Raw genomic sequence first — 18,649 nt, 5'->3', positions numbered from 1 at the left:
GATAGAAACCTGTTCTTGTTCTGTTCGTCTTTTTTCCCATGTACCCAGTTTTTCCTGCTCGACAATTAAAGAGCGATAAATCACCACAGATTTCTCGTCAATGTCGGACCCCAGTCCGGAAACGTATCTCTGCCTCAGCTGGAATGTTGGCCTACTCTACGCAGTCCTAAAGGGTCCTTCTATCAAAACTAATAGGATCTCGATTTCGCTAGACCTCTCCAAGATGGCCTACCATTAGACAATCTTGGACAAAGCGAGAGGAGGGAATGGCATCCCGTAGGGTTTACTCCGCATCATCCATACGGCGCACATGGGACCGAAGCCTATTCCCGTTTCTTTTCATTCGTGACCCCTCCACACCTTACCTGGACTCTACCTTAGCTGGGCAAATTCACCCCCGCCTTCGTGATACCACCACATCCCTACTAACTAGAGCTTGTGTCTACCACTGCCGGGAGGAAGCATCTCCAATCAATAAACATCCCGCCCCTTCTCTCTTCTTCTTCTTCTCCTCCTCCACCTGTCCCTCGGTGAAAGGCTGAGGCACATGCCAAAATTTCAATTCGTCCTTTCCAACGTTGCGTACCGAGATTGTCCCCGCATCAACAACTTGCGTCACCCAGCCCGCTATTGCATTAACTTACAGACGTGTTTTAACCCTCTTGGCTCCAAGATTTCGACAACCGTGTCAACGTAAACATTCCGAGTCAGCCTTGGGTGTATCAGCGAGGAGGTGGGCAGTGTGTTCACAGCCCTCATATCCACTTAGGTTTACTACTTCTGGAACGTGACAAAAGGATCCTGACTGGCAGATGTTGCGCCGCTGACACATGCGGGTCGGCAAGAATACAGTCAAGTATGCGAGCGGGCGAGCGAGCTGAGGCTGAGACTGAGACTCTTCTTGCCGCCAGCCGGCCGAGGCGCGGGTTTCGTCCCCGGACTCTCTCTCTCTCTCTCTCTCTCTTTCTTTTTCTTTTGAGTTGAAGGTGGGGAGGGAGAAGGGCAGGTAAGCGCTCAATGCTTCCCGAAACGGGACGTCCAAGCGAAATGGAAACCAAATAAAGAAGTACTTGTATTCACTCGCATTACGGGGTCCGCCGTCGAACAAAAAAAGCTGTGCGAATGCGGGTGCGGGTGCGTTGCGTAGTGTGCGTGAGCTGGCTCCTGCTTCTGTAGCTGCGAAGGAAACCCTCGCTCTCCATTGGTGTTTCACCGCACAGGGAATTGCCGTTTTGAGGAGGCAAAGAGGATCGGTGGGTTGATCGATCTGTCATACACGCAGGGGTGTAATCCGAAGTGTTGGGCTCACCGAATAGCAACCATTCTTCGTCTGATGGGCTGCCCGTTCTAAACCCCCTGAGGCCTTGTCAAGTTTTGGACGGGGTGTGGCAGGGTAGCAAGCTATGCGAAGAGCTATGCGAACTGTGTTGTGACGGTGGGTTTTGTTGGAGACGAGACTCAGGTTCCGAGGCAAAAAAGTGAAGTTGTGGCAGCTCAGTAGCACATGGCATGGTAGCTAATCCTGCATGTGTTCGTTCTGACGACAGTGAGGCCGTATCGGGGTTGTGAAGACCAGGATATTGGACGATTTGGCGAGCGTGTATAAAGCCCAATGTTCCTCACCTTGCTTTTCCCATCAATTCGTCAATCAACTTCAACTGCATTGATCAAGTCTCACTTACAACAAAACCCAAACCAGCTTACTGAACGTCACCACTCCCCTAGCGCTTCCACAAAATCAGCACACTAGCCAAAATGGACGCGATCACCCAGGCCATTCTCAACCGCTCCAAGCTGGAGGTGGAACACATCAAGATTTCCCAGCCCACGGCTGAGTAAGTCAGTCCTGCACGTTGGTGGCATCATGTAGCATTAACTGACTGTTGTGTGAATTATAGCACCTTCGTCATGGGAATTGTAAGCAGGGTCACAGGAACCGGACCCATGGGCGCGACCATGGCACCGATGACCGTCGATATGATGTTCAACGGAGGCTGCTTCGGCAAGCTGGATCTTCCCGAGGTCAAGACCAAGTCTGGAGGTACGGAAGTTGTCGTCAAGGACCAGCTCATCAAGATTCTCGACCGCAATGCTTTCATGGCGTTCGTCAAAGCCATCATGTGCGACGAAAACCTGGTGCTGCGACTCGACAACGGCGACTGCACAATCAAGGCGCTTGGCTTATCAGCCAAGGTCAAGTACGCAAAGGACGTGCCCATCATTGGGATGGGTGGCCCCAAGATCGCGCAGGTTAACTCTCAAGAGCGTGGCGGTGGTTTCGTCAACACTATGAAGGTGTACAACCCCAGTCCGTTGGAAATTGACCACGGCATCAGCAAGTTCGAGCTCCGAAGCGAGAGCGGCGAAGTACTGGCAGAGCTCGAGGGTGACCTGAAGATTGTGAAAGGCGACTTTGAAAGCACATTGCAGGGCACGCTCAAGAAGGGCGCCAAGGCATCGGATAAGGCGAGAATGGTCGGTACCGGAACAAAGGAGTCCAACTGGTGCAACGACACGATCAAGTTTATCAACTGCCAATTCTCGGTATCGCCGCAGTTTGCGCAGATGCTGTAGAGAGTTGGGAGCGAGGTGATGACAAGGTAGCTGTTCATATGTTATGACGAATGAGAATATGACCATGTTCGCAAACACCCACATCTTTCCCGTGTATGATGCATTGATCTGGAGTTGTCAGCAGAGAGACGATAAGCGAGCCACATGGAGCCAATGGTAAGCACCACTCGTCTCACTGTTGCCGACACTTTTGGCAGCTTGCATATCGGTTGACAGAGTGACGGTCAGGAGTAGAGCAGCAGGTTTCCCTGCTATTACTTTCGTTCTCCGTTGGTTTCCCTTCAATGGCCCGTCCGTAGACTATTGAATGAACTATGTCATTGGCCAGGAGAACAGGAGTAACAGTTCTTGAAAAAACCAGCTTCGAAGACGATAGCGACCAAGACTACAGGGACCGGCCGATGCCGTCCTACTCTTGATCGCTCGTGGGCTCGCGTGCGCAGACAAAGTGACTGGAGCTCATGGGGCCCGAGAAGACAACAATTGACGTCACGGCAGCCGTCAGGGCCGGAGCTGTTCGCCTGAAGCTTCCTCCGTAGTTTGGGGGACCCCGGTTGTCCGGGCCTGGACGGCGGGGTTGAAGAGTCGGGCTCGAGGGTGTGTCATGGATGCGTCGAGATGCTGAAACGGCCGAGGCAACGTGTTGTGCCAGTTGTCGTCTGCTGAAGCTAAGGTAACGGTATGTGATGAAGGTCGACGATGCAACAGCGCAACAGCAAAGGCCCGGAGCAGAGATCCAATGGCAAGGGCCTGTCACTGACGAAACGGGGATCCGCGATTACCTACTTCTTTCCCCCACATTCGACGTTTCCATTAGCCGGGCTTGGCGCTGGAAGGCACCGACGGGACTCGGAAGGACACAATGAGACGTGGATGGATGGGGGCATTTCACCTTACCTAAGGTACTTAGTGTACTCCGTACAGGTAAGGTAGTTAGGTAGGGGGGCAGAAGGAACAAACCGTCCGTCTCCCGAAGTCCCCCCCGCCGAGTGCCGGCCTCGGGGAAGTGCGACCTTGGACCGCTAGCTGCAGCGTGAGTGGTGTGCTAAGGCAGGGCAATAGCGGGAGGACATGCACGCTGGAGACTGGAGTGTTCCCCTGCAGGGATTCCCACAGCCGCGGACGGCTTGGTTTCGTTTGGTTTGGCGAGTTGGGTTACACTGGAGTCTGGAGCTGAGTGCTGACCCGTCGTCCCCCAGCGAAAATGGCCCCCTGCTTCAGGCACTCAGCCCAGGACCCCTAAAACACACCTTACTTATCCGTCCCTCAATATCATAAAATAAAAACATTTGAAGCAGGGGTTGTCATCAGGAAATTGCAGCATTTCATGTCACTCCACAGCTGTCCAGGCTGTTCATTCTGTTACCTTATATGAGATTGGCAACGTGGCTGATCATATTTGACGTTTCTGCGACCTTAATTACAGCAACCTCTTTAGCAGTTCATGCATCGAGGTAGGGTACATAGCTTCGTACGTAGTCCAACAACACAAGTACCTACTTACGCAAGGAATAGTGAACCATGTGTCAGTGTGTATTATGTACGGAGTACACTTGTTTCTTTCCAGAAGGTTATTCGGAATCAATGTCAGGGAGAGAAACACATCCGTATGACACTCGGAAGGGCACTCAGTCAGCCACCCGGCGCTTCACAGGGATCGGCTGTTTAATCACTTTGACGTGCTAATATGTCTGCCCTAAGATACGCAGCCTGCTGATTCGCTCTCGGCTATGTGTTCGCCCAGCGTCGACTGTCGAATACGAGACTTGACAAGATTGAGATGAGAGAACATGGAGCCTGGCATACCGTAGAAACTCGAGCAACTCGAACTTGCGCTAGCCCGTGCCAGCCCTGCTAGCGCTATGGCAGAATCGTAATACTGCCTAAAGTGGTTAAATGCGGCCGCCACCTATTTTTGGCGTAGGTTAACATTTCGATCGATCTGACCAATGAGAGCTCGCCGTCGAGGCCGGACCCACAATTGATATAATTCAATAATTATTTTGGCTTTCTCGTCGGTTTTGAGCTTTTCTCGTCGAATTGGCAAAAAGGGCAAAAGTGTCAATTGGAAGCAGTCGTACGTAAGCAACCGAGCCCCTGACTGTCCCCTGGCCCACTGCCTCCAACGGGCCCCTATTCATACGGCGGTTGGACTGTCGGGTCGACGAACTGCCCATTGATGCCATCACGGACTTCCTCTGCTGTGAAAATGTACTCTAACCCGTCGTTCAGAACAGCGAAGTCTGGAATCTCCTCTTGCAGCGTCTCCTGCTCAATGTGGGCTTCTACGTCGAAGAGCTCCCACCCAGTGTAATCGATGGCCTCGGCGGGCACGTCTTTGATCCGGATCTCGTCGACCTGGCTGCCATCGGGCCGAATAGATATTCCGCACTGCAGGAAGGCCTGGCTGACCATTGAGCCCTTCTCGTGGGCCAATTTAGCGGCTGCCGTCTCGACTGTTTTGGTGACCATTATTCTCTTCATACCCGTCTCCCACTTGAGCTCCTCCTGCTTATTCAGCGCTTTTTCTTCCTCGTCGAGTACGTAAGCGTCGGTTGCTTCTGAAAGCCACTGCTTGAAGGGCTTATTGACTGCGGTATCGAGAGGTTGGAGGAGGGAAGTGGTCCCTGGCGGTATGAGGCAGGGTGTGATGTGGTGCTGACGTAATAGCGCAAGGATGGAATCTGTCTTATGGAAGGAAGCGACATCCATTACCAATAGGTACTCGTCTCCCTTAGTCAGCGCTACCAATTCCTCTTCAATCCATCTTTTGAACAAGTACTCATTGTTGTAGGCAGTCTTGTTGAACTCAACTGTCACTCCTTCTGCGTATAATAGGCCCTCTTTTTTCCATAATTGACCCCCTTCCTCTGCGGGCTTGCCGTGGAATATTATTTTCGGTTTAATTCGTTGTATGCCGTCGGCGAAGATGTAGAGTATTAATGTGGCCTGCCGCTTGCCCCAACCGCTGCGGTCGCTCTTGCCAGCCACGGTTTTGGCCCCGACGTCGTCGTATGTGTAACCGTCTAGGTATTCGAAAGGAACTGGGGTCTCGTCGAGGTTGAGAATTCGCGAGTTAGGAAATCGACGGGCTGGACTTCCGAGTAAATCTCCGACGTTAGACCGCTTCACCTTAGCCAGGGCCATTTGATTAACTCGTCGGATAAAGGAAAGAAAGCTGTTGACAACTTTGAAGTACTCAGTGGGTAACTTCGTTGCCTGTTTGGTAAGTCGACGTCGGGTAATTCTCATACGATTCTGGAAGCCACGAAACCAACCGGGGGAAAAAATAAAAAGATGTTTGCTGTTCGGGTTCTGCTGGGCGAAAATCCGCTTAGCGGTCCTTTTGAACCAACTGGTACTAACGAGCTTTCCCTCACTTCGTCGCTGGCGGAAGGCGCCGTATAGCGCTGTCTCGAGCTCTGGCCACTGAGGGTGGTAGGCGTAGTTGGAGGACCGATTGACGATTGACTCGCGGTTCTGATACCAGGAGATAACCGTGCTTCGAGGGACTTTGAACCAATCTGCGGCTTCCTGGTATGTGGGACGTCTGTATATCCCTGGGAGCTCGGTCTCGCCCTGGCGCAGCCTCGGGGGGCAAATCGACTCTTCGTCGAGCTTCCTCACGCGGTGATGCTCTAAAAACATCAGGACGTTGACTTTGGTATCGTGGGTATAGTGGTGCTGGCGGCGCTTGATTGGGCCACTTCGCGGTGTATATTTCCGGTCTTTGATGGGGGTAGGAGCAGGCCCGCGGCGCTTAGCTGCTGGAGGTGTAATTGGCACTTTTGCCGTATTCGAATCCTTCTCGGCAAGGGCCCGTCGTGAGGGCATCGTGGGCACGTCGACGAGGCCCGTGGTGGAGGTGTAATTGGAGGTATAATTGACAGTATAATTGGTGGTCAAATCGGTGATGTAATCGGTGGAAGTGGGCAGTTGGGTAGGAGTAAAAAATGGAAAATAATCACTTACCGCCTTCCGTATACGGTTTAGTCGATTATATAATCGGATAAAACTGATCCCTCGAAAGGGCTTAGTGTGGGCCGCTAGCAGGGCTGGCACGGGCTAGCGCAAGTTCGAGTTGCTCGAGTTTCTACGGTAGGGAATGTCTTGGTTCGGGTCACTGCTGCCGTTACATTGTTCAATTTTTGTCCACTCCCTCGGCCGAGCTCGAGTCGAGTCCCAACACTCACTCTCTTACCAATTCTCTCGGCCTCTCATTGATGTGGCCAAGCATGGATGGATTTCTAGAGGAACGGACAGCGCAGCGGCGCTCAGTTCAAAGACCACCACCTCCGAATGCCCTTTGCGTGTCCGTACTTTACCGTCGTCTGATATCCTCATGTATGTGTGCATGTGCTCGGCGCAAATTGTTGGCTGGGACACTAGAGGCGGTCAATTCCACTACCTCCAAGCCGGACCCAAGCACCCCAAGCTCCAAGTAACTAACCATCTGCAACCATAACAAAAACAACGAAGCTGTTGTCACTTCTACTTAGTCCTCTCTTGGTCTTGGTATTGGATCAACTCTCCTACCTAGCTGCTGGGCCATCCGCCTTGTCGGCGTTGCTCTACCTAGCTCTATGGCCTCGTGCATCTGGACAGTAGGTATTCTGTAGCTAGAACCCATCACAACAGCATAATCCCAGCATGGGTGCGTCGGATACCTCCTTGCGCACCTTATTATTACCACCTGCATCGTGAAGCCTGTCCTCTCCTGCAGCAAGTGTCATGCCGTGTCCTGTCTCGTCCTTTTGACTTACATCCACGCTTGTTGGACGAGACACGCCTTCAACTCAATTCAAAGTGCAGGCTCCCCCCTCCCTCCCTCCCTCCAACTTCCAGCCGCACCTTACCTTCCCACCCCCTCGTCTTCCATCGTCTCACTTTTACTTCAACTACCTGCCTTGGGCACGGCGGCACAGCAGAAACCATTTTGAGAGAGAGAGAGAGAGAGAGAGAGAGAGAGAAAGAGAAAGGACCTACACACAAGCAAGACAGACCGTGAGGGAAAGAGAAAAAACCTAACCTTGCCTTCCTGTACATCCTCATCTCTCCATGCCGATTCGCTGCTTGCAGACCAAGCTGGCCAGGTGCCCTTGCTGTTGTCGCAGAGTTTAGACGGCATCGCTCGCAAACATGGCTCCTTGGTCGTCGCAACGTCATGCTCCACCTCCTCGCCCTCCTACTCTCCGTCAAACTTCCGCCGACCTTGTCTCCCGAATACACAGCCCCTCGCACACTGCACCACCTGGCCAGCTGGGACGACTGCCCGACAGCTATGCGATTTTGGATAACTCCCACCTCCAAGCCGACTCGAGCTCTTCCGAATCCGATTTCCACCCAAGACGTCCGCGCCGTCCGACACATTCCCGCTCCATGAGCCACCCATTCCCCTCGCTATTCTCCAGCAAGAAGAAGCGTCCCGACACCTCCCATGACACCGATTCCGAAGACGATGCGCCCGTCATGACGAAGCCGCCCGGCAACAACACTAACGCCACACATAAGAGGGGAGGCACCAGCAATGGCAGCAGGGACTTTGCGACTGGCAATTGCATGACCTGCGGCTCTCTCGTGCGCTGGCCACGCGAGCTGAAGGTCTTCAAATGCACAGTCTGTGTGACCATCAACGACATCCACCCGGACCAGCTACCCGCCAGATCCAACAGCGGCCCCAAATGGCTACAGCGCCCGTCCCAAGAGTCGACCTCGCCTCAGAAACAAACAACACGTCCAGCAGAACGATATGACACCAGGCCTATTTCACTCGACCAGACCAAGAGACTGATCCGGCAATCCATCCATGCACATCTAGCGAGGGCGATTAGGAGGTCCTCGAGCTCAGAGGATGAACAGCGCGAGGTCGCCGCCGAGAGGCACGCAACCCCCCGTCCGTTTCGGGAACAGAGTGAACGACCTTGCACTTCGAGGACGACAGGAGGTCCACAGCACAGGCGGGAGAAAAGCCAAGGTAACGGCACTGGCTACCTCTTCCCAGAGCAGCCTACGCTCCGTCCAAATCCCAACGTGCATCCGCTGCGTCTGCCCCCAACGGTCCGGTCGTTTTCGTCCTCTTACCCCGAGAGACCCTCCATGCGCCAGCTCACTGCAGACGCCAGTGCTCCACAACCCCCGGGCCCCAGATTCTTGGATGCTGATGATCCGAAGAGGATATTCAGGCCGTTGGAAGACTACATTACCACCTGCTTCAGTTCGTTCCACTGCGTCAACTCTTCGTTCCTGTCTCGTCGGCCCGTCATATCTACCCGCTCAGGGAGCGAGTCGGCCTCACGGCGGCCCCCTATCCCCAGGCCCGAGCCCAAGTTTGCAGAGCAACATTCCGAATCTCCCGTATGTGACCTCGACCCTAAGCTTCTGTTACTCGGTGACTTCGCCGAGAATGGAACGTGGTGGACCGGGAATCAAAGCCAGGGAGGGACACGCCACAAGCGATCGGCCTCACAGCGGATTGAGGATGCCCCTTCATTCATCACGTCTCGCTCGCCACAGGTGGAGTGGAATCAAGTTACGGAGTGGTACCGATCGGTGATCAATGCCGCGGAATCATGGATGTCCATATATGAGGAGATGACCCGAGATTCGGAGGCAGACCCTCTATCAGCAACAGAGCTCCGAGCCATCGAGTCCCAATTGCTATTCGGCCAAGACCATACCCACAGGACCCTATTGAAAGCCATCGAAACACTACTCAAGCGCCCTGGGCGGCCGATGACTGATCCAGAAGACTTGAGATATCTTCTCATCATCCTGGAGAACCCGCTGCTCTACGGAGAGTCGAATGCCTTCCAAGGCCGAGGAAACAATAACAGACGTCCGTCGGTGAAACGCGACGAGATTCTGAGGGAAGACAGATCGACCTTGAAAACTGGTCCTGTTTCTGGACAACATTCCGTCATTATCAAGCGAATCCTCGGCTTAATTTCGAATTCATCGACTTCATGTCAGAACCACTTAACCACTTGGTTTGCGCGGTTTTCCGAGTCCAGATTCATCAAGATCAAGGACCTTGCCGCTGGGTTCCTGACTTATAGACTTATTCGCCAGAATGAGAAGAAACACGAGGTTAGAGTTGACATAACAGCCGGGCTGATCCCGAACATGAGTGCCGGACATTCAGCAGCCTCGCTGCACGCAGCGCTGGGCACGCAGCGTAGCTCATCAAAGCAACAGAAGGAGCAACCGAAAAAGATGGTATATAATGAAGACTGGCAAGTCCGGGCCGCCGCCAGAGTTCTTTCTCTAGTGTTTGCGGCAAATAACATGACGCACATTCGGCGCCCGGATCAGACGGGAAATATGAGTAGCAGTACTCACAGGGGAGGCATACAGGCGCATGGGCAAATCATCCCTACAAGTGACTTTTACAACACCATGATTGACTACACCGACTTGGTAGCCGAGTTCGAGGCTTGGGAGTCGAAGAGGGGAAAGTTCTCGTTCTGCCAGTATCCGTTCCTGTTGAGCATGTGGGCCAAATCCCAGATACTGGAGCATGACGCACGAAGGCAACAGATGACCAAGGCACGGGACGCCTTTTTCGACAGCATCATGACAAGGAGGAACGTTACGCAATTCTTGGTGCTTGATGTTCGAAGAGAGTGCCTGGTTGACGATAGTTTGAAGGCTGTGAGTGAAGTCATTGGAAGCGGGAGCGAAGACATCAAGAAGGGGTTGCGCATCGTTTTCAAAGGCGAGGAGGGCCTCGATGCAGGTGGTTTGAAGAAAGAATGGTTTCTTCTCCTCGTCCGTGAGGTGTTCAACCCCGAGCATGGTATGTATCAGTCTGCGTCAGGTCTGAGTCTGTTTCTGACACCATATTGCAGGCATGTTTATCTACGACGAGGACTCTCAGTTCTGCTATTTCAACCCCAACGCCTTTGAAACTTCTGACCAGTTCTTCCTAGTTGGCGTTGTAATGGGTCTGGCGATCTACAACTCCACCATTCTCGATGTGGCGCTGCCGCCATTTGCCTTCCGAAAGCTTCTTGCTTCCGCTCCTAGCTCGCTGTCAGGTTCATCTGCCCATCCTCGACCAACCATGAACTACACACTGGAGGACCTGGCTGAGTATCGCCCGCGTCTAGCGAGTGGTCTCAAGCAGCTTCTTGAGTATGATGGTGACGTTGAGGCGACCTTCCAGCTGGACTTTGTCGTGGACATTGAGAAGTACGGAACTGTGATGCAGGTCCCGCTGTGCCCAGGAGGAGAAAGGAAGCCAGTCACCAACGCAAACAGAGCGGAGTACGTCTCACTATACGTCAGGTACCTACTCGAAACGGCTGTCGCCCGACAGTTTGAGCCCTTCAAACGCGGTTTTTATACTGTATGTGGCGGCAACGCACTGTCACTGTTTCGACCTGAGGAGATTGAATTGCTTGTGCGAGGCTCAGATACGGCACTCGATGTGGACGCATTGAGAGGCGTGGCTGAGTACGACAACTGGGGTTCGAAGAATCCTGATGGGGTAGAGCCAGTCATAGGATGGTTCTGGGATGCCTTCAAGAGTGCGACCCCCGATGAGCAAAGGAAGCTTCTCTCCTTCATCACCGGTACCGACAGAGTGCCGGCTATGGGTGCTGCTCTTCTTCCGATCAAGATTACATGTTTAGGCGATGATGAGAACAGGTATCCCATCGCTCGAACATGCTTCAACATGTTGGCCCTACGTCGTTACGGGTCGAGGGAGAGACTAGAGCACATGCTATGGACTGCCGTGCACGAGAGCGAAGGCTTTGGTTTGAAATAAGCGTATCATGTGTCAAATGAGCTACAGGGAGCATCGATATCGGAGTTACAGAAAGACAAACCGCAGCCCTGCAAAGGGTAGCAGCATGCATCTAGATGGTATGGCTGGCAGATTCACAACGACCTACAGCTTGTTGGTCTTCCTTGGGTGGTGGGCGGCGTTTAATTCTTGGATGAACATGGGCGATAAGTCCATGGGTAGCTTATAATGGGAAGGACTTCATTTCGTTTCCAACCACCATTGTACTCGACAGCATTTCGTGTCTCCTGAACTAGGATTTGTAATCGTAACCAGAACATGGTCCAGTAACCAATCAAGACGAACTGGCCATATTACCGCCCAGAGCATTCTCGTTTTGCAGATTCTTTTTGGTACATTTTGTACAGGATATTCATACACTTTTTTCAGTTTCTTCTCCACGCGCTTTTACACTTAAGTTTTGTTCTGCTTCTCCCCCCCTGAACCAATTCCCATCAACTAGCTCGCCTCAGCACGCGCCCTAGCAAGCATAGCCTTCTCCCTCCTCCCTTCCTCCAGAATCTTGGCCACCCGCTTCCGATCCTTATCGCCCTTGGCCCGCAGCTCTTCGACGGCCTTCATATCAGCCTCGTCTTCAGGGCCGGGCAGCACGGCCTCTGCTTTGGTCTCTTGGAGAAAGTGTTCGTAGATTTCTTCCGAGTGCTTGTTCTTCATGTCGATCTTGACGACGCGCTCTAGCCCTTCGAGGGGTGCGGGGGCCTTTGAGTTGTCGATTGCGCTGGAGGGGGGTTGCGGGAGGGTGGAGGGTTCGAGGGGTTCGCCGGTGGTGGAGAAGTAGACGGACATGATTGCTGCGCCTTCGTTGTTGTTTTTGCGGTTTACAATCATTGGGATGGCGGGATTGTAGTATTTTAGGCGGGGGAGCATGTCGCGCCAGAATTTCCTGTGAAGTGAAAAGAGGTGGTTAGACTAGTTTCGCAGAGAGCCCTTGCGGGTGAGAGACTGGATGAGAAGGATGGACGAACTTGGGTCCGTAGTGGCCGCCGTTCACGCGCCTGGCGAACTCCATGTGTATCCTTGTGACATTGGGAGGCAACTTGGCGGCGCCGAGGCCGAAGCGGATGTTGAGGATCTGGGGGTGTCAATTGAAGCTATTCGTGGGAGCTATGTCGGGTAGTTCTCGATTCTAAGTACCTTCTGATCACCGAAAGTTAGCTTTCTCAATACGTCACAAGTATATCGTCTGCTCAAGAAGACCTACAGCTTTTAAAGCGTGCCATCTTTGTCCTACACGAGTCATCTTGGCGGTGGTCTCTTCAGAAATGCTACAATCCAAAGGGTATCTCAATCACCAAGCAACTTCTCGATGTCAGTCGCGTGGTCGAGAGTCTGAAAATTGCCCGCGACCCTTGGATTTTTCGGACCGGGGGCAAATGATTGTCCGGCGATAAGCGGTGTTGGAACTCTTATCGGTACAGCTCGGACGTTGATCGTCCCCAAAATTTCTAGAATTTCTTAGATGCTTGTCTAGTCGAAAAGCTGCCAGGACCCCAAAGTCCTGTAGCTAACACCCAATTTTGTACTATCTTGTTCTTGGTTTTGCTAGTCTGCGACAATGCATCGCGCATTATCGTCGAGATGGCTGAGAAGTGCCATGAGCATTGGCGACCGGGCCGCCTTGGGTGAGGTCCCGGTCTACCTCTGCCCATCCCTCACCACCGCGTCTGCGCGGCACTGCTTTGCGCCGACTGGCGATGCGCGTCGCAACCTTCCTTACAGACAGCGACGATGCATGCACGTCGACGCGACGACGATGACCGAATCGGCGGTGGCGGCGGCCCCGTCACCTACTGCTAGCGAATCGACAAAGACCCCAAGGAGAAATCTCCCGGTGTCATGCAGTGGCTGCGGCGCATTGAGTCAAACGACCGAGGCTGGGCATGCTGGATACTACGACCTGAGCAGGAAAGCTGTGAAGGAGTTCCTTGCGCCCAAGGGTAGCGAAGAGGAGGTGGAAAATGGGGCGCGAGAGGAAGATAAGGTCATTGATGAGGTCCTGCAGAACATGAGCGAGGAGCAGCTTGCTCAGCTTGGCCTGGATCCGAAGACACTGCGTTTTGGGGAGGAATTGGGTTCTGGCGTTACGAGTGCGTATTCTACTGTTGAGCTGCGTCTATTGCAAGTACTAACAACACGCAGTAGCACCGGGCCCCAAGCCGAAGAGAGTACCGCTCTGCGATCGATGCCACAAGCTGGTACACCACCACGCCGGAGAGCCGATTTACCACCCGACAGTCGACGCCCTGCGCGAGACGATCGAGGAGTCCCCCTTCAAGAACAACCACATCTACCACGTAATCGACGCCGCCGACTTCCCAATGTCGTTCATCCCAAAGTTGCACCAGGTCCTCGACGCCAACCTGAAGCACAGGAATCGGAGAAACAGGGCTGGGAGGTACTTCAAGGACCGCAAGTTCGACATGAGCTTCATCATCACGCGGTCGGATCTGCTGGCGCCGAAAAAGGAGCAAGTGGACTCGCTTATGCCATATCTGAGAGAGGTCCTGCGCCGGTCGCTGGGCAAGTTTGGACAGCTGATCAGACTGGGCAACGTCAAGTGTGTCAGCGCCCAGCGAGGGTGGTGGACCAAGTCGCTCAAGGAGGAGATTTACAAGCGCGGCGGCGCGGGCTGGATGGTTGGCAAGGTCAACGTTGGAAAGAGTCAGCTGTTCGACTCGGTGTTCCCGAAGGGCACCACGGCAAAGCTCCCCTCGGGGAATCGCATGGAAATCCCCTTGTTTGCAAAGGAGGAGGATAGTGACGGTGCCAGTTACGCAGCGAGGGGGCTTGAGAACGATTCTGATCGTCTCGAAGTGGATGCTTTGCTGCCTCCTGCTCGTCCTGAAACAGACTTCCCGGAGATGCCTACGGTCTCTTCTCTTCCAGGCACAACAGCCTCTCCTATCCGAATCCCCTTTGGCAACGGCAAGGGGGAGCTGATTGACCTCCCTGGAGTCGCTCGTTCGGATCTCGAGAGGTACGTCAAGCCGGAGCACCGCAACGAGCTCATCATGCACCACCGAATCAAGCCGGAACAGCAATCCCTGAAGCCCGGCCAATCCCTCCTGCTCGGAAGCCTGATCCGCATCACCCCTACCACGCCGGACCTCGTCTTCCTCGCCTACAACTTCACCCCGATCCCCGAACACGCGACATCCACCGAGAAGGCCATCGAGTTCCAGCAGCAGACGAGGGAATCCGACCGCGTGCCCAACATCGCCGCCCCCGGCCTCGCAGAAAAGCTCAAGCTCGCGGGCTCCTTTGAGCTGAAGTACGACGTTACCAAGGAGCGCGCCGGACCGCTCACCCGCAAGGATGTCGGGCGCAGAAAGGTCGAGGATCTCCCCTGGCGCGTGATGGCTACCGATATCCTTATTGAGGGGTGCGGATGGGTTGAGATCGTGGCGCAGGTGCGGACCAAGGACCTATTTGCCGGCTGCGCGCCGTCCTTTACGCAAGAAGAACCTGAACCCGAGCCTGAACTGGAGGTCGACGAGCCCGAGCCCGTGGACGGTTTCGCCAAGATGGAGATGGCTTTGAACAGTCAGACGGGCGGTCCCAAGGTCGAGAAGCCGAAGGAAAAGGAGAAAGAGAAGCCCGCGGAACCTGCCCGGAAACCGGACGAACCGAATTGGCCCGTCGTCGAGGTCTGGACGCCCGAGGGCAGGTTCGTCGGCACTCGTCTGCCGATGAACGCGTGGCTTCTGAATAAGTCTCCCAAGAAGGAGATGAAGAGCCGTCCGCGCAAGAGTATGAAGGGCGCGAAGAAGGCGGCCAAGGCTGTCAAGAGAGCTCTTGCGGCGGCTGAGTAACTGGCCTTGTAACATCTCCCCACACAACCAACCACACATATGTACTATGTACACCACCTGTAGAATATTTGCATGCGATACCCATGTGTAAAACCCATGTATCAATACCCATAATCAACCATTCATTACAACAATTTTATCAATGACATATCCTTCGATGGCGACAGTGTCCGTCTCTAGTCTGTCTCTAATTCTGCCCTATTCCGAAATTATTTCTAGGAAAACGGAGCCGAGTTGATATATGATTTATCATGACCTATTTTAAAGTACATACTCGCTGTGCAGTAATTGATGGGATAGGCGTTGCTGATTTCGGATGCATCACTTTGATGACATTGAGATTTCCTAAAAACCACTTTACGCGTGAACAAGGCACTGCGTGTCATCAACCCTGGATGCAATCTCAAATGACGGAGTGAATGAACCGTTGAAAAGGGCCGGCACCCGGGACCGTTTGAATCACCGAATCCGGAACCTTCTCGCGGCGCCGGTGCGTTCCTGGAGATGGCTGGGCCGGCCGTGGCTTCAGGTCTTGTATGTGTGGATATTCAAGGAATGACGTGGGCCCGTGGGGTTGGCAGCAGAACTGCCTTTTCAACGCTGTTGAGTGAGCCGAAAATGTACGAGGCTTTCTTTCATACGCGGTTTTCTCATTAATCATCTATAGGTTACAAAAGCTTTTACAATCACCTATCGGCTTCAACTCCCGTCTCATTAAATAAGGTACCTTACCTTGATAACTAAGTTGCTGGGCTGTACCTGAACCATCGGGGGTCGGCCTGCTACCTTCTACCCGCCCCTCCAAAATTACCTAAGGGGATCAAAAAAGCATCCCACCCTCTTTGCCTTCCTTCCTACAACTTACCAATAGGCAAATCCCTACGACACACAGCCCCCTGAAAGTCTTCGGTTTTGTTCACCGCTTGACAGATCCGCGCGCAGCAGACGATTTGAGCACGCACAGTGGTGACAGCTTCGCGACAGCATCAAGTGGCAACCTCTACAGATTGGGGATACATTGGTGTGAGAAGCGACCCCGCGCAGAGAAGTGACCGAATCGGCACACGACCACGCAAACCCTCCGCCCTTCGACCTCGCAAATCTTTCTTGCACCGGAAAGTATCACCAAAATGGCGGCATTACAAGACCGCTCGCAGCAGCGCTCAGGGCCAGGCCCCTCCCAGACCCAGACAGAAACGCAGGGCAGGACGGGCACGCAGGCGATCTTGCGACTGCGAGGCGCTCACGCTCCGTCTAGACAGTCGGTGCGATGGGCGGAAGACGTGGTGGATAACGAGGGCCTGGGACGCAAGAGCTCAAAAGGTGAGTTGATGTCTCTCTCTCTCCTGGTCACATTTATGGATTAACTAACACTACTGGACAGTCTGCTGCATCTACCACCGCCCCAAGGGCGTCGACGAATCCAGCGACGAGTCCTGCTCGGATTCCTCTGACGACTCTTCCGACTCGGATGCGGATGACAATGGTGGGCGAAGGAGGATACCCTCGGGAGACCACAAGGGTAAGGGGAAGGGCAAGAAGAGCGGCAAGCGGGGAGACCATGATTATGACTGCGACGACCACGATCACGACCACAGCGGTCACGGGCATGGGAGGAAGGCTGGTCGCGAGGGAACCGAGAAGAGGAGGCCTAGCCCGAATGCATATGAGAGGGTGCCGAAGCCCCCTAAGCCCAAGGATGAGGGGAGCGGTGGTCCGCTAGCCAAGGCTTGAGTAATGAGAGCATGAAACGGTCTGGTTCTGGTTCGCTATGCATATTTTAAGGCGTTGGAGGGGATTGATACATGGTTTACGGATGAGCATATCTACAGCCGCGGGGGGCGGCAGCACGAATACAACATGGTGCATTAGCAGAGGTACTTGTTGTCTGCTGATGCAATTTGGGGCTTGAAGATTGAATGCGACCATTTCGAGTTGCTGCAAAGACATCGACGGACTCTACATCCCATTTGAGCGTGAGCTTCTGTCCTTGAATACCTACCTCACTCTACGCGAACCCAGAGGAGCGGTGTGTCCCCGCACTGAGCGCGCCGGCGGCGGCCGTGGGGGATCAGCTCTCGCACGCCCGGGCACTGGGCACCACGCGCTGAATTCTTATCGCTGCGATAAGCTGTACAGGACCCCGCGATCCCTTGACAGTGCTCAGACGTAACCCCGCCATTCTTCAACAGCTTCCTCCATATAAGCCAAACCTCTGCAACCTTCCAGATTCCTTGTACAATCGAGTTCGAAGAATAGGACGCCCTGCTTTTAAGCCTATATCAAGCCCTCATCCCATCTCACAGCCATGTCCCACGAGCACTCACACGATGGTCCTCATGGCCACGCGCACTCCCACGAGGGCGGCTTCAACGCCCAGGAGCACGGCCACTCGCATGAAATCCTCGACGGTCCTGGAAGCTACCTCGGCCGTGAGATGCCCATTGTTGAGGGTAGAGACTGGAACGATCGCGCTTTCACCATTGGAATTGGAGGGTGAGTTCACTTAAATATTCAAGTTCTAGAGTGTAATCCAAAAAACCGCTCATCCCCTGCTGTTTGAATGGCCTCAAATGGCTTGCTAGGAGACCCCCTGGCATACAATCTCAGTATCAAATTGCACACCAACTTGCCCCCAACGGATGATATGACGGAAAGACTAACACAACCAAAATCCAGGCCCGTCGGCTCCGGCAAGACAGCCCTGATGCTCGCCCTCTGCAACGCCCTCCGCGAAAAATACTCCATCGCCGCCGTCACAAACGACATCTTCACCCGCGAGGACGCCGAATTCCTCACCCGCCACAAGGCCCTGCCGGCCCCGCGCATCCGCGCCATCGAGACGGGAGGCTGCCCCCACGCCGCCGTGCGCGAGGACATCTCGGCCAACCTCGCCGCCCTCGAGGACCTCCACCGCGAGTTCGACGCCGACCTGCTTCTCATCGAGTCCGGCGGCGACAACCTGGCCGCCAACTACTCGCGCGAGCTGGCCGACTACATCATCTACGTCATTGACGTCTCGGGCGGCGACAAGATCCCGCGCAAGGGCGGTCCCGGTATCACGCAGAGCGATTTGCTGGTTGTGAACAAGACGGACCTGGCGGAGATTGTGGGCGCGGATTTGGGTGTCATGGAGAGGGACGCGCGTAAGATGCGCGAGGGCGGGCCGACTGTGTTTGCGCAGGTCAAGAAGAATGTTGCTGTTGATCATATCGTTAACCTTATGCTTAGTGCGTGGAAGGCGAGTGGTGCGGAGGAGAACCGCAGGGGTAAGGGCGGACCGAGGCCTACGGAGGGGCTTGACAGCCTCAAGGCTTGAGTAGGCAATGATGAGTAGGGAGAGAGCCTGTGGGTGGCACTTTGATCATCAAGCGTTGGAAGAATGTAAGAAGCCAGGGTTGACACACGAAAAGTTGAACGAATCTCTCTTTTTCAGAAAAAAAAACTCCGGAGG

The 18,649-nt window shown here is 54.0% G+C and overlaps 6 protein-coding genes across 6 annotated transcripts; 5 read left to right on the top strand and 1 right to left on the bottom strand.

Annotated features, from left to right (window-relative positions):
• Positions 1 to 1,651: 1,651 nt before the first annotated feature.
• Positions 1,652 to 2,651, top strand: BDP55DRAFT_667793 (uncharacterized protein). Its single transcript, XM_060575184.1, has 2 exons — positions 1,652 to 1,835; positions 1,899 to 2,651. The coding sequence occupies exons 1-2, from the start codon at positions 1,756 to 1,758 to the stop codon at positions 2,572 to 2,574; spliced, it is 756 nt and encodes a 251-aa protein (XP_060428450.1). The 5' UTR covers positions 1,652 to 1,755; the 3' UTR covers positions 2,575 to 2,651.
• A 5,062-nt stretch (positions 2,652 to 7,713) lies between these two features.
• On the top strand, positions 7,714 to 11,344 carry BDP55DRAFT_554474 (HECT-domain-containing protein; the record flags this gene model as incomplete). The annotated part of the gene is made up of 2 exons (XM_060569395.1): positions 7,714 to 10,369; positions 10,422 to 11,344. The coding sequence occupies 2 exons, from the start codon at positions 7,714 to 7,716 to the stop codon at positions 11,342 to 11,344; spliced, it is 3,579 nt and encodes a 1,192-aa protein (XP_060428449.1).
• Positions 11,345 to 11,821: 477 nt separating this feature from the next.
• BDP55DRAFT_554599 (CI-B8 domain-containing protein) lies at positions 11,822 to 12,623 on the bottom strand (the record flags this gene model as incomplete). The annotated part of the gene is made up of 3 exons (XM_060569405.1): positions 11,822 to 12,266; positions 12,349 to 12,455; positions 12,585 to 12,623. 3 exons carry the CDS (start codon positions 12,621 to 12,623, stop codon positions 11,822 to 11,824), a joined length of 591 nt encoding a protein of 196 aa, XP_060428448.1.
• BDP55DRAFT_186935 (uncharacterized protein) lies at positions 12,595 to 15,397 on the top strand. The gene is made up of 2 exons (XM_060565854.1): positions 12,595 to 13,470; positions 13,523 to 15,397. The coding sequence occupies exons 1-2, from the start codon at positions 12,939 to 12,941 to the stop codon at positions 15,193 to 15,195; spliced, it is 2,205 nt and encodes a 734-aa protein (XP_060428447.1). The 5' UTR covers positions 12,595 to 12,938; the 3' UTR covers positions 15,196 to 15,397.
• Positions 15,398 to 16,325: 928 nt separating this feature from the next.
• Positions 16,326 to 16,929, top strand: BDP55DRAFT_554393 (phosphatase inhibitor-domain-containing protein; the record flags this gene model as incomplete). Its single annotated transcript, XM_060569388.1, has 2 exons — positions 16,326 to 16,518; positions 16,580 to 16,929. The coding sequence occupies 2 exons, from the start codon at positions 16,326 to 16,328 to the stop codon at positions 16,927 to 16,929; spliced, it is 543 nt and encodes a 180-aa protein (XP_060428446.1).
• Positions 16,930 to 17,260: 331 nt separating this feature from the next.
• Positions 17,261 to 18,616, top strand: BDP55DRAFT_667768 (CobW/HypB/UreG, nucleotide-binding domain-containing protein). Its single transcript, XM_060575183.1, has 2 exons — positions 17,261 to 17,691; positions 17,875 to 18,616. The coding sequence occupies exons 1-2, from the start codon at positions 17,504 to 17,506 to the stop codon at positions 18,512 to 18,514; spliced, it is 828 nt and encodes a 275-aa protein (XP_060428445.1). The 5' UTR covers positions 17,261 to 17,503; the 3' UTR covers positions 18,515 to 18,616.
• Positions 18,617 to 18,649: the final 33 nt, after the last annotated feature.

This window comes from Colletotrichum godetiae (assembly GCF_030913485.1).
Source record: "Colletotrichum godetiae strain CBS 193.32 chromosome Unknown BDP55scaffold_26, whole genome shotgun sequence".
Lineage (NCBI taxonomy): Eukaryota > Fungi > Ascomycota > Sordariomycetes > Glomerellales > Glomerellaceae > Colletotrichum > Colletotrichum godetiae.
This window is presented reverse-complemented; position numbering and strand designations above follow the sequence as displayed.

Excerpts from the sequence above, each read along its gene's own strand:
- BDP55DRAFT_667793 (XM_060575184.1), top strand. The coding sequence starts at position 1,756 with ATGGACGCGATCACCCAGGCCATTCTCAACCGCTCCAAGCTGGAGGTG. Across the intron at positions 1,836-1,898 it reads ATTTCCCAGCCCACGGCTGA|CACCTTCGTCATGGGAATTG; the intron begins GTAAGTCAGTCC and ends TGTGAATTATAG.
- BDP55DRAFT_186935 (XM_060565854.1), top strand. The coding sequence starts at position 12,939 with ATGCATCGCGCATTATCGTCGAGATGGCTGAGAAGTGCCATGAGCATT. Across the intron at positions 13,471-13,522 it reads ATTGGGTTCTGGCGTTACGA|TAGCACCGGGCCCCAAGCCG; the intron begins GTGCGTATTCTA and ends AACAACACGCAG.
- BDP55DRAFT_667768 (XM_060575183.1), top strand. The coding sequence starts at position 17,504 with ATGTCCCACGAGCACTCACACGATGGTCCTCATGGCCACGCGCACTCC. Across the intron at positions 17,692-17,874 it reads TTCACCATTGGAATTGGAGG|GCCCGTCGGCTCCGGCAAGA; the intron begins GTGAGTTCACTT and ends ACCAAAATCCAG.